At 40.1% G+C, this 18,136-nt stretch overlaps 1 protein-coding gene across 9 annotated transcripts in view; it reads left to right on the forward strand.

The window, feature by feature from the left end:
• TRPM3 (transient receptor potential cation channel subfamily M member 3) overlaps nt 1-18,136 on the forward strand; it is a 485,893-nt gene that overhangs the window by 262,246 nt on the left and 205,511 nt on the right. For all 9 annotated transcript variants that reach the window (XM_027041047.2, XM_027041050.2, XM_027041052.2 and 6 more), the window contains one exon: nt 5,910-6,081. In XM_027041047.2, the coding sequence (XP_026896848.1) occupies nt 5,910-6,081 (172 nt within the window). The remainder of the gene's footprint in view (nt 1-5,909; nt 6,082-18,136) is intronic.

An 18,136-nucleotide genomic window follows, 5' to 3' on the forward strand; every position in this document is an offset into this window, starting at 1 on the left:
CATTAGAACAGAAAGCCTGTAATGAGGACACTGTAACCCTCTGCAAGCCCATGAGTTGAGGGACATGTTTTCAAAATGCTGTGGAACGATGTAATTGCTCATCCTGTGGATTTTGGTAGGAAATATGCAGCTGAGGTATCTGGGCCCTCTTCGGGATAGATCCCTGGGTTTGCTGGTTTCTTGTTTGGATTGCTGGGCTGGAGGCAGCATCTGGGTTTCATATGACCCTGCTTTATCCCTAGACTTACCGCCGGGCTGGCTGAATAGGAAATAACGAGCCCAGTGTCCCTGTGAGCCCAGACCTCGCTATGATTTGAGAACACACAGTGCCTTCCTTTATTTGTTTTTTATCTCATCCTCCCAGCCCCCCTGTTCCTTTATCTCCAACACAGAGGCTGCTGCCCATGTCTCAACAGTATCCCCTCATCCCTCCCAGAGACTCAGGACTGATCCTAGGAGAACCTTGTCCCACCCCTTTGTTTCTCTTTCTCCAAAGCACAGACCCCATCTCGCTGCCTGCTAGTGCTTCTCCTGACCCCTACATGCTATGCAGTTCTAGGTGACCCATCTGGAAATCATCTCATCAGCTGTCAGAAGGATTTTAGCGCTCAGCTGAGCCACTGGCAGAAATGTCAAGCAGCAAAACCAATCAGAATATCCTTTATGAACTTAAAATCAGGCTGGGCCTTCCATCTTCCCTCTAAATGCCTCCTGGCCTGCACAGGAGCATAAGTTCTACATGCTGCATAGAGTCAGAGGAAGGGTGTTAGTGGGGCACATTTGGGCCAAGAGACTTTACCTCTCTGAACATCTATAGTTTTGCCTATAAAATAAGCATGGAATGGATTAATCTATGAGAAGGTGTCTATCACAGTACCTGACATACAATAAACGGTCAATGAACGCTACTTTTCTCCCTGCCTAATGTGAAATCATAGTGCTGTTAGGAGGGAAAGGCTGATTCAATGTGCCACACGTCCCTTAGCCTGCTACTTGCCAGGGGCATGTTGATACATACCTCACCAGATTGTAAGTTCAGGGATTGCCCAAGGCCTGTGATTGATGACTCAAAAATCCAGGTTAGCTCAAGTCAGTTCTGTTCAGGAAAGGAGCTGCAGATGAGCACCCTGCTCTTGCATTGTGGAAAGGGCCACCAAAGAAAAGAGACCCCAGGACATGAGTGGACCACCTTTGTGTCAGTTTTCTGTACTCACTTGGAAGAAGCAAATGTACTTTTCAACACAGGCTGTCCAGACTCAATCCTACAGGTAGAATGCCCTCAGAAATTATAGTCAAACCCTCTATTTTATGACAAACTACCAACCAAAACGTTTCTTTCAATACATATAATTTGAACACTTAGTGAGAGACATTACCTAGATGCAGGATTATATGTTTCCTCAAGCCAGCCCAATAGTCATCACATACATTTCCTCAAGACATTCTTAATGAGTGAATAAACAAAGGAATGAATGAGTTGAAAGACTTGTTGCCCAAGGTCACACATTAGTAACTGGAAGGAACTAGAACCTCCATCTCCTAACTTCCCACTGAGTACTCCTGAGTGAGACCAGAACACATGTGAAAATAGCTAGGAAAACTCAAGCAGGTATCTTAGATCAGCTCCAAAATGATCTACTTAAGCTCATCCAGGGATAAGAAATGCAGCACGCTGACACCCACCCATAAAGAATGTTGAAATTTTCCATGGCGCCTCTGGAGCGTTCCTCTCCTGGCATTGGTAATGACAAGCGCATGACATAAAGGGCCTTCACCTTCCTTAACTTCTTACAAACCTTCCACTTCATGGCTTCTCTTTCAGAGTCAAGGTACACAGAGGCCTTGGAACCAGAATTTTACCAATCAGCCAATACACAGTGGTATACAATGTATTAAAGAGTGAAGAAGTCTCTCATCTACCCTTGAGGGACAAGAAAGAGGGGCAAAATGTTATTACTTAGAGGTATCCTAGCCCATGATACCCAAAGAGTGCAAAGTATCTAAAATCCATTTCTAAGCAAATTTCCCTTCTGGGTATACATAGTCCTGTATTTACCAATCATGCAAGACCCCTTTATATGTAGGCCTTTCTGATGTCATTCAGCCTTTCTCCTCCCAGGTTCCTCATCTGAAATATAAACACAGAAAATTGTTTGATTGACTCTTTTCTTAATTCTCTCAAAGATGGTACATAACCTGGACCATCCTATATTCTTAGGAGAGGTGGTCCATTATGTATAGGCATTAGGGCTTGATTCTCTGAGAAAACACTGGCTGAAAAATAAGCTAGAGCCGACAAGTCTGTCTACAAGTCCTGAACATGTCACACTTGTTCTTGTTATGCACTCTCATGCACACGCACGCGCGCGCACACACACACACACACTTTCCAAAAAAATCCTTTTCTATGAGCCTTTAACAATAAAAATGGATGCGTTACCTCCAAAATGTTGTCAGAGGGAAGAATTCATCTGTGGCACAAAGACGTTATTATTTTCCTATTTGAGAAACATAACAGGAAGATCAGCAAATCTTTTGTAGATATGCAAATTGTAACTCAAATAAGAATAGACTGCTGGTATGTTTGTTATGAAGAATATTAAGTGGATTTTGTAGGCAAGTTAGGCCAAGACACATTCCTCTTCTGAAGTATTTGGGAAGTCGTTTCCACCTTTGCAGTTAACCCACAAACAATTCCAGAGCATCACCGTCTGAAGTGGCCTGAGAGGAGGTGACAAAGTAGAAAACACTTTGTGTGTTTTGCCAACTGACTGCTAATTTTTTCCTTTACTTCTATTGATTGATTTAAATCCCTTGCGTAAAACAAGAGATGGTGTGATTTGTCTGTCATTTTGTTCGCTAGTATAGTTGGTAAAATAAAGCCGAGCTTGAGAAAGAATTCACATTTATGTATTGCCTGCCAGGAACCAGGCAAGGTGCCAGGTACTTTGCACCTCAAATCTCATCTAACCCCCACGAGGTAAGTGGTTTTTATCATTTCCCTTTCACAGATTAAAAACGTGTGCCTCAGATTCACACAGCCACTTGGCAGAACGAAGGGGACTCAAACGGATTTCCATGGCTCATATGTTCCAAGTTTTCCAGGGTTCAGCAGATCTTCCTCCAGTGATGACAGGAAAATAAATTAGGGCATTTAGTTATTTTTCAGATGTATATCCCCTGTTACACAGCAGACAAAATCTCTACTGATATATGTGCACCTCTAACTTACCTTCATACAAGATCAAATGAAATGGAGAGCAGTTAGACAAAGAAGTTAAAATTGATGAGTGATGCTGGAAATTTGACCCTCTAGCCATGACTGATTCAAATGGACAGTATTTCCAAAGAGCTGGTATACCATGTTTCACCAGGAAAGAAGGTCAAAACTCAGAAGACTGAAGCATCACTGTCCTTAGAATCCTGTAGTGAAGGAAACATACATAGAGAGTATAGTTAGATGATTTATTGGTGTTCTCTTCTCAGATTGTGGTTATGTCAGTTGACCCAGAATTATTTTCACTACTTTATTCATTCAAAAATTTGCTGTTCACTGATGGTCCTTAATTAGTTCCCAGGAATTAGAAAATGTATTCTCATGTCTCACCTAGAACAAGTGTCTGGGATTCACTATCATGCATATTTTAACCTCTAGAAAATCTGCTGTCCCCTGCCTCTCAAGGAAATTCTTTGGGTCTTTCTCCTTCTTGGCATGGTGCCTTGGAGACCTGCTGTTGGAAAAGAGAGAACAGTAACTACAGCGTTTTCTTTTGTCCAAAGGTTCAATGCAGAGGCACTTTAAGAATAGGAGAAAGTCCGTCTGCTAAGCCTCTTTCAACAAAGCATTAATATTTATTAACTTGCACTCTGCTGTAGAATGAATGTTTTATGATCAAAAATGAGTAACAACAAAATGGGAATTTCAACCACAAGCAACCCACTCTTCCAGTGATGAAGAACTCAGGATGGAGTTAGCACACCACTCTCTCTGTATTTTGGGGACTTTCATTCGCTCATGTAGACAAAGGAGTAATTGAATGCCGTTCGGTTACAGGAAAAAAAAGTCCCATCCATTACTGGAAACAATAATCAAAAAGTTATGAGTGTCCTTTATCATTAAGAGTCAACTAAAATGAAGCTATGAATTTATGTTATATTAATGCTACATTAACAAATAAGACATATATTAAAAGGAATGAAGGATATTTCAAAAGCTTAAAATTACACATTTTAAATTTAGATTAGATCAATTCCCAAACAATTCAGAAAAGAGGGTTCTTTCTTTTTTCTAATTTTGAACAAAAGCATGCCTGTCTCAAGTTTTCCTGTTCATTCATTCACTATTTATTGAGTAGATTCTGTTTGCCAGGCAGATAGAAATGGATTTTGAAATCAGCATCAAGATCTAAAAAATGACTTTTATGAGATCTTTACTATTAAAGACTGCCCTGCTAAATCACTTTGTAATTTCTTTAACAAACTACTCAATCTTACTACAGCTTTTCATGGTGAGTTATTACACACTAAACATTAACAAGAGCATCTCAACTCCATAATTAATGTACACAGCGCACAAAGGCAGGAAATAAACACCCTGTAGCATTTATTTCTAGTCTGTCAATTCTGATGATTTAGTACAGGGATAACTATACTGGGTCTGTGCAATAGTGCGCTCGTCCAATGTTCCATTTTATAGTCGTGAACGAAGTCTCTACCTAAATATCTTAGGAGATTTCCAAAACATCATCTTGTTTCCATTGTGTCTAAGCAGTGGGGGGAAGGGGAGTAAACATAGTAAGCATAGATTTTGGAATCAGACCTGGGTGCAAATTCTGGGTTTGTGTGTAATACGCTCTTGAAGAACCTATTTTACCTCCATTGCTGTTTCTCCATCTACAAGGTCAGCAGAACAGCGTCGCACAGGATTGTTGCAAGGAATATAGATGATGTACGTAAAGCAACGAGATCTGGCAACTAAAACTCACAATAGGTTTTGCTCTTCTTTTTATATCAAAAATATGAAAGACCACCCTAAGAATGACTGTTTTAGGTAATATAATTCGCCACAAAATTAAAATAATGCAACACAAAAAAAGACAGAGATGAACACTTTGATGCATATCCATCTCATGAGACAGGTATTTGATAGTCAACGTTTCCACTTAGATAAGGTATCTCATAAGAACAGTGTTGATTTTTGACTGAACAGACCTTCAGATTACTGAATGGGCTTGACAGAAAGAGAACCCCGACCCGCCTCCCATACTCCAGAACCATGATTGCTCTGCTGTGCCTATTAAGAGTATGGACATCATGTGGGGCCCCTGGATGGCTCAGTTGGTTAAGTGTCCAACTCCTGATTTTGGCTCAGGTCATGATCTCATGATTTGTGAGTTCAAGTCCCGAGTCAGGCTCTGTGCTGATAACACAGAGCCTGCTTGGGATTCTCTCTCTTCCTCTCTCTCTGTCCCTTCCCTTCTCACTCTCTTCCTCTCTCTCTCTCCCAAAATAAAAAAAAAAAAATAAACATTAAAGAAAAAAGTATGGACATTGTGTAAAAGAGAAAAAAACCAAAATTACTAAATGTTAAAATTATTTGTGGTTCATCAGCAGACAAAAGATTGACGTCAACATGAAACCTCCATTCACATGGCAGTTTTTGAGCCCAACGAGAGCACAAACTCTGTTTTCTGTGTAAATTCGGCATATAAATACATACATCATTCTTTATAATCTTGCTTGGACTGGGGAACACTGACTGTAACACTTGCTTCTACTCACCGTGCTAATATTTTCACTGTACCAAAGAACTGATTTTTCCTTCTCTGTCTCCTCTCTGTCTGGTTCTCCTTTTCATATTTTGCCCTTTTGTTCTCTGACTTCCGCCTCCTCCTTTTGAAACCCTGCAGGTTGTGCGGCCATATCAGACCATGTCCAACCCCATGAGCAAGCTCACTGTGCTCAACAGCATGCATTCTCACTTCATTCTGGCCGACAATGGCACCACTGGCAAATACGGAGCCGAGGTGAAGCTAAGGAGACAACTGGAAAAGCATATTTCTCTCCAGAAGATAAACACAAGTAAGTAGGCTACCCTTCCCATTGTCGCGCCTCCTACGAAGCATGCTGAAAGTGAGCAACTCAAAGTACACCTTGTGGCAATGCTATAAACACTTGAGCAAGTTTCAAACACAGATCATTATGTGTCTGCTGGGCCAGTGGTTAGAACCCGAGGAAGTCATCTGGAGGAGAGGACTAGGTGCATAAGACGTGTGGTCACAGGATGAGTGGACGTTTGTCAGGCGTGAACAGCTCAACCCGCTCTGGGGTGTATGCATGCTGATATACTTCCTTTTCCAGACTTGTCCTACATCCTTTACACGGTACTTTAAGGAAAAAAGGCACCCTAGAGAAATTGTTTCTATTTATTAAGCTATTTTTGGTGGCTAAAGTATTTTATATATACACACACGCACCACCCAGGTATATATACATACACACAGGTTTTGATCTCCACTATACCTGTAGAAAGGCATTTCAAGGCAACTGATGTTCTGTAAACAAAAGTATCTTGTGTAACCATCTTCATGAACTTTCATTTGGTATCTTAATTTGATGTATGCATGTATATGTAGTTATATATATGTGCATACGTATGTGCACCCCATAATACATATCTGGTGGTTGCACTAAAATTACCTCTTAAGTATTCACATGTTATTGTGCCCACAGTTAGCAATGGAAAGGTACCATCGTGGAGACAGCAGGGCTCCCCAAGTTGTGAAGCGGCTTCCATTTAAAAGTAACAGAGGTATGAAACTAATCTACCATCCCTCCTCACAAAATAAAGTTCAGTTTGTTTCCACAAAGTAACGCTTGAGGAGGATTCCGGGCAGGCTCAAGCTTCAGGGTAATCGTAGGCCCCACGAGGGAGACTTGGATCTAATCGCTTCAACTTTCAAAGCCTGCAGTTCCAAATAGCAAAAGTGTCTCTTTGGCTGGATAAGTTTCCGAAAGCTCAGTGCGAAGTGTTTCAGCTTGTCCAAATGGCTGTTCTCTTCTCCGTTCTCTGCATCTGTCCAGGATGGCTTTTCTTCGCCAGACCCACCTTCCTCCCAGAACTGGGATGTTCACCCTCTCTCTTTCTTATACTTCTCTTTTCTGGTTCCACCTTTTAGGTGTTCCTCCTGTTAAGCAGCCAGGTTTCACACTTTGATCTTTTTCACAGAGGAGTCTGGAATCGTACATCTTGGGGTAGGCCGGAAGTCCACACTGTATTAGGAAACTGTCTTCTATCTAAGAATCCCCAACTGTCTTTGGAAAGAGGAAGCAGCATTATCCCAAGATCAACATCTTTTGGAAAAAGAAAAGGATAGAAAAGACTTGAATCAATCCAGAAACCCGTGGAGACCAAATGTAATAAAGCACTATAACCAATGGGTAGTAGGTTTTGTGATACTAAAACTGGATTGTATTAGGATAGTTGATAGGAAGGGCAAATGTTGTCTTATCAGGGGTATCTGTTTAGATGTTGATAGGCTAAAGCATTAGTTTTTATACACCATCAGGTTAAGAATGAGCCCCTAGATGGGAGTGGCCCGAAAGATGCAGGATGGGAGCATGACAGACAAAGAGCAAATTCAGAGTCAGGTTCAGTGCTCAGCAAGGAGGCAAAATCTGTTCAGACAGACAAAGCACGTCATTGTGCCAGGACCTGGTGGCAGCCAGGCCGGTTAGTCAGTAGTTAGGAGGAGAGCTAGGTATGCGGCTATATAAAGTACATACTCAACTAAGGGGATGCCAGGGGAAGTTAAAACCCAGCCAAGGCTCTGTTTGCCAAGCTCTGCACCTTACACGCTGCCCAAGGAAAGGAGACCTTTTTTTCTAATTAGTCATCCTAGAGGGAACACCTTTTTGTAATTTATGTGCCTAGAAGGGCACCTTTCTCGAAAGCTCACAGAGGCGCTGTATGTGTGGATGACCCTGCCGGGGAGGCCCAGAGGGGCTCCTGTACCGTGACCTGGCCTCAATGAGGAGCAGAGCCCAGCAACATGGAGTCAAACAGCAGGCCAAGGCTGGTCATGATGTCAGGGATGCTGGAGGAGTCAGGACCCTCTGCATGTGCCTCGTGCCATTTATAGAGAGCGTGGACCCTTGGTGGATTACCAACGCAGGAAGCAGCACACAGAAACATTGACAAGTAGGGGCCCATTCAAAGGAGGGGAGAAGCATGTACCCAGGTACCAAGCTGAGGACAAAGTCAGAGAAGCAGGCTAGAGACTCCTGAACGGCTTCAAGTCCACACACAGGATTACGTCTTCAGTAGGGGATGAGACCCCAAAGTGGGTTAAGTGACAGTAAACTGGAACAAGGTGGGGGGACAGGGGGAGCCAGATGGTTATTGGAATTATCATAATTTATAAACAGAATTTTCCTCCCTTCTTTGGGAACTGTATTTGAGGATTTGTAGAAACCCACAGGCTTTCATTCAGTGAAAATAATTAAATGGGAAGAGGAAGTTAAAGACACCCAGGGGAGATCTCTGAGGTCACAGGAAATAAAAAGGCTCTAGGTCAGCAATTTGCCCATGAGCTGTAGTGAAATGTACCACGAGTTAGCTTTACAGCAGCTCTGTCCCTAAACTTCATCGTGAGAGTGATCAGCTTATCTCAGCTGCCTGAGACTGTCTTAGATTTACCATTGAAAGTCCCATGTCCCTGGGTCCCCCAAGTGCCAGGCAAACCATGATTGCAAGTCACCCACCAAGTGAGCGACTCATGAATCTTTTTCTCTTTTTACTGCATTTACACCACAAAGCATGGAAGGAGCAGAAAAGTGTTTAGAGCTTAAGGAGTGACCCAGTGCTCCCTGAAGGAGAGAAGGAGCTTGAGGCCTTGATTCAGTTAGCAGCCAAGTACCCCCTGAGAACACAGAAGCCTCCAGAACAGGACTAACAAGGGGGAAAGTTGACCGGGTTATAACAGGAAAGAGTGGAAGTAAGAATACAAGGCTTTAATGCAGTCCATGCCTGGTCAACACTTGAGAACAGCAACTCGACTTTCTAATGTGAACACTGTTTTTTTTTTCTTTATATACTAATTAGCAGTAACGTAGTTCTTCCTATTAAAAATAAAACTTTGTGGCGCCTGGATGGCTCAGTCGGTTAAGCATTCGACTTCAGCTCAGGTTATGATCTCACAGTTCATAGGTTCAAGCCCCGCATAGAGCTCTGGTGGTAGCCTGGAGCCTACTTCAGATTCTGTCTCACTCTCTCTCTGCCCCTCCCCCACTCATGCTCTGTCTCTGTCTCTCTCTCAGAAATAAAATAAACATTAAAAACATTTTTAAATAAAACTTTGTAAGCCCATTTTAAAAACCTCATTTACTTTTTTATTTTCTTATTCAAAAGTTAAATCTAAAACACCATTTTGGGCCCCAGCTTGGTCTCATGAAAATTAGACCCCAGACCACAATAATACGGCTTGTCACCCATTACACCTCGGATAACACCAGGGATGTCTGAACGCACTCAGAGTTTTTCTTATCAAAATGCCATTCTTCCTCATCACTTAGGACTGACTGCAAACCACAACAGCCTTTCAGCAAGTCTGTTTCTTACTTAAAATGACATCATCTTCTGAAGGTATTTTTCTTAAATATTAAGTGAATCCTGCTCAGGAGACCTTTAAACCCTTTCTCAGCAAAATGCCAATTATTAATGATAGTGTATTACAAGCACCAGCATCTTAGATTTTTCTCTGCACTCTGGCACCTGTTACCTTGTCTCTCCCCTGCCCTCCCCTGCTGTGAGCAGTCCTTTCTGAAGTACTATTGCTCCTTACTGAAGGACTTTGTTTTTAGAGGAGAATCCTTTTGGACCTGAGCGGTTACCTGCTTCGGGACACTCTTCCATCTGCAGTTTCCTAAACTTCACATTTACAATGCAAAGCCTCCAAGCCTAACAAGCCTAACAATCCCAAGCCTGCCTTTTAGGATACAGGTATTTCTAGGACCCCTGTTATACACCAGTCCTGGCTAAGGTCGAGGAAAGCAGCTGTTGACAGTTCACTGAGCTTAAGTCAAGAGGGGCAAACAGAGTAATAAGTAAATGAGTAAACAAATAAATATATGATGTCTGATAGTAAAAAGAACAATTAAAGAGAGAGCAGAGGAAGGTATAGGACTGTGGACCTTTAAGCACGTGTTTGCACACATGCACAGGTGCGCATTGGGAGGATGATGGAGATTAGGTGGTCAGGAGGAGCCTCTATGAGGAGGTGACTTATAAGCAGAGACCTGAATGAAGTCAGGGTGCCCACTGTGGGGAGAACATTCTGGGGAGAGCTAAAGTAGGACAAATGCCCAGTGGTTTGAATGTGGTTTGAAATAGAATGGCAGCGACAGAAGTGGTACAAAGTGGTTGGATTCAAATATATGCATACATATTTTCTCAACTGATCTTTTTTTTAATGTGAAATATACATAATGTAAAACTTACCGTTTGGACCATTTTTAAGCATACAGTTCAATGGCATTAAGTGCGTATACATTGGTGTGTAACCATCACCACTATCCATCCCCAGAACATTTTCATCCTTGCAAACTGAAATTCTGTACCCATCAAACACTAACTCCCCTTTACCCACTCCCTCCCGCTCCTAGTCACTACTCTTCCACTTTATATCTTTATGAATTTGCCTGTTTTAGGTGCCTCATATAAATCCTACAATATTAGTCCTAAGACATACTGTGAAGGCAGAATTCAAGAGGACTTGCTAATGAAATGAGCATTCAGGGCAAGGAGTAGACACATGTATTCTTAAAACAAGGCAACTAGTGAGAGCCCCAAAGGAGTAAGCTTTCGCAGAAAAACAAGGGACTTAAGGACCCATCTCTAGGGAATTGAGACAGAGTCCCTATGAGAGAAGGAGGCGATGAGATTCAATGCACAAATAAAGAGCTCGGCCTTAGGACAAGGACAGTTTCATCCATCCCTTCCAAGCAGGAGGGAAGGCAAAGTATTATGGGCTCAGAGGTGGGTGGGACAGAACATTCTCTGCTGGGATGATCAGGTACTTTCTCTGCAGATAGTTGCTTTATAAAGAAAAGCATAGAGGAGATGATCAGCAAAGAGTGTGGAAGGGGAGGAGATGGAGGAGATTAAGGAGAGGAAAGAACTGTGTTAATGTAGAGACAGGGAGAGTGACTAGACCAGGGAAATGTGGCTTTACCCCACAGTACCATGGTCCCACTCAGCATTTGTGGTGGTGAATTTCAAGAGGCATGAATCACCAGGGCTGTGTGTTTTCTTTGCAGCCATGTTCAGCTCAAGTAGTGGAACAGACATAAAATTGGGTTAGGCACCTGTTGGGATTTTGCCTGGCAAATAAGAGGAAGAGAGAGAGCAAGGGAGTGAGGCCATCTGTACTCTGTAATCCTGTATACCTGTATCCCAGAAGTGTTATCAGTGTCTGTGGATGAAAGCCACGCTGTGGCTGAGATCCACAAGAACATAAAATCATTCATCTAAAAGATTAGACTGAGGTTCAAGGAAGTGACTAAGAGAATTATCAAAGGTGACCCACACCTTTGGTTAACATTTCCAAATACATATACTAGGTTTGAACTATTTAAATAAACAAAGGTACATAATCAACACTTACTCATATTTATTTTATTGCTGTCCACATAGTCACGTACATGGAGGCAACTTGGCACATTGCTGGGAACATAGTAGCTGTGCAGGAAATATGTATTAGCTAAAAGACAACCAAGGGCCTGCTCCAGAAAGTAGCATATAAGCAGCCTAATGGGACTTTACAGTCCTGAGCATATTTTTTGCACACATTTTTATTGTTACAAATATTCACATACAAAAAAAAATGGAGAATATTATGATAACCTCCGTAACTATCACCTAGCCTCTACATTTATCAACCCTGGCCAATCTTGGAATCTCTCTCTATATACCTGCCTACATCCTTCTCTGGATAACTTTGGAGGAAGTCCAGACAGCATATCATGTCACCCATAAATGTTCAATATGAAAGCACTTCTCTTAGGCTTTGTTTCTCTATCTGTGAACTCTGGTTAAATGAGTTAACATAGGAATCAACATACGAAAGGATTTGGGCATGTGGCAGTTCAGAAACACTGTTCCATTTTTACCTTGCTGGTGGTACAGCGGTCCCACAGAGGGAAACCATGTCCCGTGCTTAGAGAGCCTGGCTGCTATGGATTCCAACCTGAGACTAGATGTTCTCATTTGAAGCCTGTCAGAGTCAAGGGTATTGTTGATCACAATATTTTTACCACACATCAAGCCTGACTCTGCTTGTTAAGAAGAAGCCATTGTATCTCTGTAGTTGCTGAAAAGATCCAGAAAGAAAAATGAGGTTCCAGATTATGTTCTGGAACATATCATCAAGCCTGTATTCAACATTATTTGTTAAAGAGTAATTGATTTTAAAATCTTGACCGTTGCAGCAATAACCAGAAAATTTTTTTTCTATATTGTTGAGAATATATTCTACACCCTACTTGTTCCTCCTGCCTGAATAAACAGAGCAGGATGGAGAAAATGTAATCTTTCTTTAGACATCGAGCTATTCCAGTGTCTTGGAACAATCATGGTGAATGTCAGTTAGGATTGTTGAATACTGTATTTGGTGGAGGTGTTAGAACTTGCACTAAATGTGAATTGGCCCAGAATATATCTTACACTTTAAATTTTCTTCTTGTAAGTTACCATTTTATTCAAAAAGGGGATTGAAAGAAGAGGACAGAAATCTAGTTATCTTTGGGCTCTATTTGATGAAAATGCTACTCTTTTGCTGTTTGAATTTTATTTTAAGTTTGCCTAAATGCAAAGTTTTGTTCAGACTGCATATCTACTTACATTGTGAACATCAATTTAGGTTGTAGGAAATTTCATTATGAGGCTAGAAATTTCTGCCTTTGTCATCTCCATACTCTAAAGTGAAATCTATGTCAGACTAAATCCAGCCTAAGGGATTATGTCCCCATGGGAGTCATTATAGACACATTTATTTTTTGCGATACTAATTAATGGGAGTGTCTGGGTTGGTTTAGATTTTCATAACCAGTACTTTTGCTACTGTCAGGGTTTGCTTGAAAGAGAATTTGATTGTCCACATTTTCTTTGCCCCAGAGTAATGACTGACATTTGAGTGTAGCCTCATCTGATGAATATACCAAGAGTACTTCCTCTAAAGCAGCAGATTAAATTGGGCTTGGTATTTCTAAGTACACAAGTAGCAGAAATGATGGCAGAATTCATAAAACATAATCACATTTGGTATTTGAGGATATTGCTGTTTAGAATTCTCTAAGAAAGATGTATGTTTTATTATGCAGTCCCTAAGCCAACACACCTATCCATATACGATTGGAGGTTTACTCACCCAAACTAACAAAAACAATAATAATAATGTCTCCCAATGGTACAAGGATGTCACCCCTAATAAATTATGCTTTATTGTGGAAGCAAATATATCCCCTTTCCACTGAGTTATACGATACATGAGCCACATAAACATACTAATGCACAGATTGAGTCAATACTGGTGAAGTCCGATTGGTTCCAAGAGATTTTATTTTAAATAGCTCATCTCCATGACATGACACACACTAATTTAAAGCATTTTGTTTCTGTGAAATTTCCATAATCAGAAAAAAGTACTCATGACTGCATCGTTTATAGCCTACTTCCTTTACCACCATTTTTGGTGATAATTCTTAGACATGACTATAGCAGTTGGCTACTAGGGTGACACTGGTCCCCTAGGAGTCATTTAAAAATATCAGGGGACTTTGGGGTTAACAAAATTTCTGGCCCTCCTGAATGGCATGAGAAAGGAGGCAGGAATGTTCATATTCTACCTTGTACAGAGCAGTTTCACATGAAGACCTGCCTGGCAGGTCTTCAATCCCTTGACTTATGAAATGTCAATTTTATAATTGTCAATCACTTGACTTATGAAACACTAACCCAAATGTGTTTCCTTGAGTTTTCTTTTTTTTAATTTTTCCAATCTTTCCAATAGCCTACACCTGATTTGTCAAGGCCCCACCCTGCCCAGGTACTCTGTTCTAGTCTAACGACTAGAGAAGAAGCCCCAATAGTGAGACAGCAGTGAGATTTAAAATCTTGACAACCTGCGAAGACTTGGTTTCCCAAAGCAACAGAATAGGCTGGATGTCAGCCCTAGCACACGCTTCACATCCTAACATCATGTGCCATTGGGAAGTTCTTCCTTATATCTGACTTCATTTGCTCTGAATCTGTTCTCTCCTGGGTGAGGACCAAAGTCATTATCTAAGTTTGAACTCTCGGCATATTTGAAAATGGATTTGAGTTGACCTTTCTGCCACAATGGTTACAAGGAAGCTGTTTTTCATTTGAAGAGGCATACCGACTTAACAGGCAGAACTGACTCATGAAGTAAATCGGATCAGTATTTTTAATTCAGCAGCACCCGCTCTGAGCACCACAGCTTTATATGTTTCAGGCATGGTGACTCCAGAAACTTGCTTAATTGCTGGGAGCTCTCCTGTCAGGGTCCCTGATACTCAGAGAAACCCTACAGTCCACAGTTATTAGCTGATGTGGGGACAGAGGCAGAAATGTTGATTTACCCATAGGCCCCTGGAGAGCCTCCTCACCAGATGCATTACCCAGGGAATATTTTAATAAACCAAGGTGCTAGGAGAATAAAGAGTTTGAAATTGAATAAAAAGAGAAATCTCATTTTTAATTTATAAATTACTGCAAATTTGGGGGGAAGCAAGGGAGCGGGGCAGTAATATAAATCTTGAGTGAATGAATAGATTGGTGATATAGAATCCCATGAAGCAGAGCTTTTAAAGAAATCACCTTCCATTTCTAGTATTTATTTCCCATTCCCTGGACTGTAGTAGACCCCTTATATGTATTATTTTTCTATGTTAAATTATGAAGCCATCTTACCCTGGAAATTTAACATAGATTATCTAAAGAGTACCTTTGACATCCCTAAAATTGATTACCAGCCTCTCTGACACTAAAACTAACAATGTTATGCATAGTAAGTTCTCAGTGAAGACTTGCTGGTTTCACATGACAGATGTTTAAGTGATTTGATCCCATCCTATTATTATAAGAAATGTGTGAATTTACAGCTTCAAAAAAAAATCCAAAAATATTTTAGCAATGGCAGCATGACTGAAATAAGCACATAGTATTTCAGGGGGTTGTATTAAAGGATTGAGGTCATTTATATATAAATAAATGGTATATCCTAAATACTACACATATTATTTTATTCTTATTATGATTAAGTCAGTCTCATTTCTTTGTATTTATGCCAAATAGAGAAAGGCTAAGCCTGAAGTGGTCAACAATAGCACAGAGAGAAAGACAGGCATATGGCCTATGAGTGACATGAGAAGGTTTTTTTGAGAGTTTTCTATTTTGGAGTAGGTTAGCTATGTACACAGTAAGAAGTTAGAGTTGGCAGGAGACCATCGGGTCCCTTGCTCATAGCTGGCATTGCAAACCTAGCATGACACTTTTCCTATTGAGTCTTGATTCAGCTTGGAACTATTTTGAATTCACTAGGGCACAGGTTCTGCTGCTGTAACAATGGCCCAAAACAATGGGTGCCTAAACGAGGCCGGAGTTTATTCCTTCTATATACGATATTCTGAGCAGGAGTCCAGATTTAATGTAGTGGCCTCACAGTGTTAAGGACTCAGATCCCTTCTTTCTTTTGCTCTTTCTATCCCTGTCTTCATGGCCCGTGGGAGTTTGCCATCACATCTACATTCTAGCCAGAAAAAAAACAGGAAAAAGGAGTAAGGGAAACTCATACCCTTTCCCTTTAAAGTCACATTGAGGAATTCATACACACCATCTTGGATTACATACCGTGTACCAATATTTGGTCACATGCTTACACCTAGCAAAAAGGGGATTTAGTCTTTATCTTGTACAATTACATAGCTAGCTCAAATCCCATCACTATGAGGGAAAGGAAGAATAGATATCAGGGTACAAATAACAGTTTTTGTCATATCTTTTCAGCTTAGCATTCCAGATTGTTGTTAAGAAATGGCCAGAGCAGTCACATGAGATAGAACATATCTGCCATTCATAAAAAAGATTGCCTATAGGTTCCAATATGTTCACTGGAAAGGCTTGTCCATAAATAGCTCCTGTAGCATATGCTTTGTACCATGTTCTTTCACTCTTTACCTGTGAGTTTTTTAGTGATAGGTGGTTGAAGGGTCTTGCACTGGCTCTGGAAATTATAACTTCCACCTGAAATTGGATTGAGATGAGATGTTTCAAATTATAGAGATTATTTTAGACCATTCTCATTTAGTTACCTTAAGTTAACTAACTCAAGCAGATCCCCTAAGCCTCAAAGTAATTGCCTATGCTGTGCTATGCATATTGCATGTGTATGCCATAATGGATCCTTGATGGAGCCACATATTTTGTTGTACATCATTTGGTAACATTTTAAATCCCAAAATATTAAAAATAAATTAAAAAGATTCTGTGTTTCTATGACGCTGCACTCTTGATATGAATGTTTCAAAGATAAACCCCGGAAAATAATTCTCATGTGACCTACACATGACTATATTCTTGGTAATAAGCAGGAAGATGGGGATTGGGCAGACTCTCAACTCCATACATTATAACAGGACTTCAGTCATGTTGGGAGAAAAGGGTGAGGGAGCTAGCTATCTTTGGGAATAAGAGTATCTCCTAACTCTGTTGAGGAAATATTTGAGGAGACCTGATGAGCAGATGAGTTTCTTATGGATTTAAAGCCCTCTTATGCCAATTATACAATATGACATCCCTACATTTTAATAACCCCTAAGTGACAACCAATAACTTGTCAAAACATAACTGAAGAGCTCTTAAAATGTTTTGAATGACAGTAAATATAAAATTGAGAGTATTTGCTGACACTGACAGTTATAAAAAGATTAATTTATGGAGCTTCTCTTAATAAATGGTGAATTGGGTCACTTTAGAGACTGGGATACATGTGTCCTTATTCATCTAACCCTAGTTGGTTTCTTTTTTCTTTTTTTTTTTTTTTTTTAGCTTGTGTTTTTCAGTAAAACCACAAAGGTAGATGTATAGACAGTTGGAATTTATCTTCTGTCTCACTAAAGGAATAAAGCTAGGAAGATCTAATTTACAAATTTAATGAAACCACAGGCAAGTGCTTTGAAAACAAACCTCACTTTTCCTCTCTGGATACTCCATATGTGGCACAGTTATTTTCCCCTGTTTCTGTCTTGCCTAGTATCTTTTCCCGTCTTCTTATAAACCAAACTCAGAGTTATTATGACTTTTCCATTCACATAAGCTATGTCACTGTAGAAAACAAATTCAATGTTTAGAAACCCCATTAGAAAATACTAGTTCAAAAAACAAATGGTAAAGCAAAGCCAATAGTTGTGACAATAACAAAGGGCTAATTTCTATAATAAGCAAAGGGCATCCACAAATCCAAAAGAAAAATTCTATAAGAAAAAGGGCAAAATATATGAACAGGAAGATCACATGAAGAAAGTACAAATACTCAGCCTCAGTAGAAAGTAAAGAAATTAAAATGAAGACAATGAAATGTTTTTAACCTATCAGCAAAAAAAAAAAAAGTTTGCAAATATCTACTGTCAGTAAGTGTACATAGAAATACTCACTAGTGTGTGTACAAATATGGGCAACCTTATTTGGAAGACAATTTGACTGCCCCTATTAAATGTTGAATGTGCATACCCTTTGGCCATGTATTTTTACTTCTAAGAATTTATTCTATTCATATTTATTGCAGTATTGTTTACAGTAATAAAATGGAAATAACTCAAAGATTCAGGAATAATTGACAAATTATGTTGTAAACATATAGTGAAATACTCTGAAGTTACTATGACTAATGGACTAGCTCTGTTTGGGGTCATATGCAAAGATATCCAAAGGTATATTTTTTTTTCTTAAGTTAAAAAGCCTGTTATAAAACAGTACAAGTGTGTGGTTTTGATTACATTTATGTTTATAAAAATTTGAAAGAATATATGTATATGCTTATAAAATACCTGAACGGACACA

Source organism: Acinonyx jubatus, chromosome D4 (assembly GCF_027475565.1).
Source record: "Acinonyx jubatus isolate Ajub_Pintada_27869175 chromosome D4, VMU_Ajub_asm_v1.0, whole genome shotgun sequence".
In the NCBI taxonomy this organism is placed as follows: Eukaryota; Metazoa; Chordata; class Mammalia; order Carnivora; family Felidae; genus Acinonyx; species Acinonyx jubatus.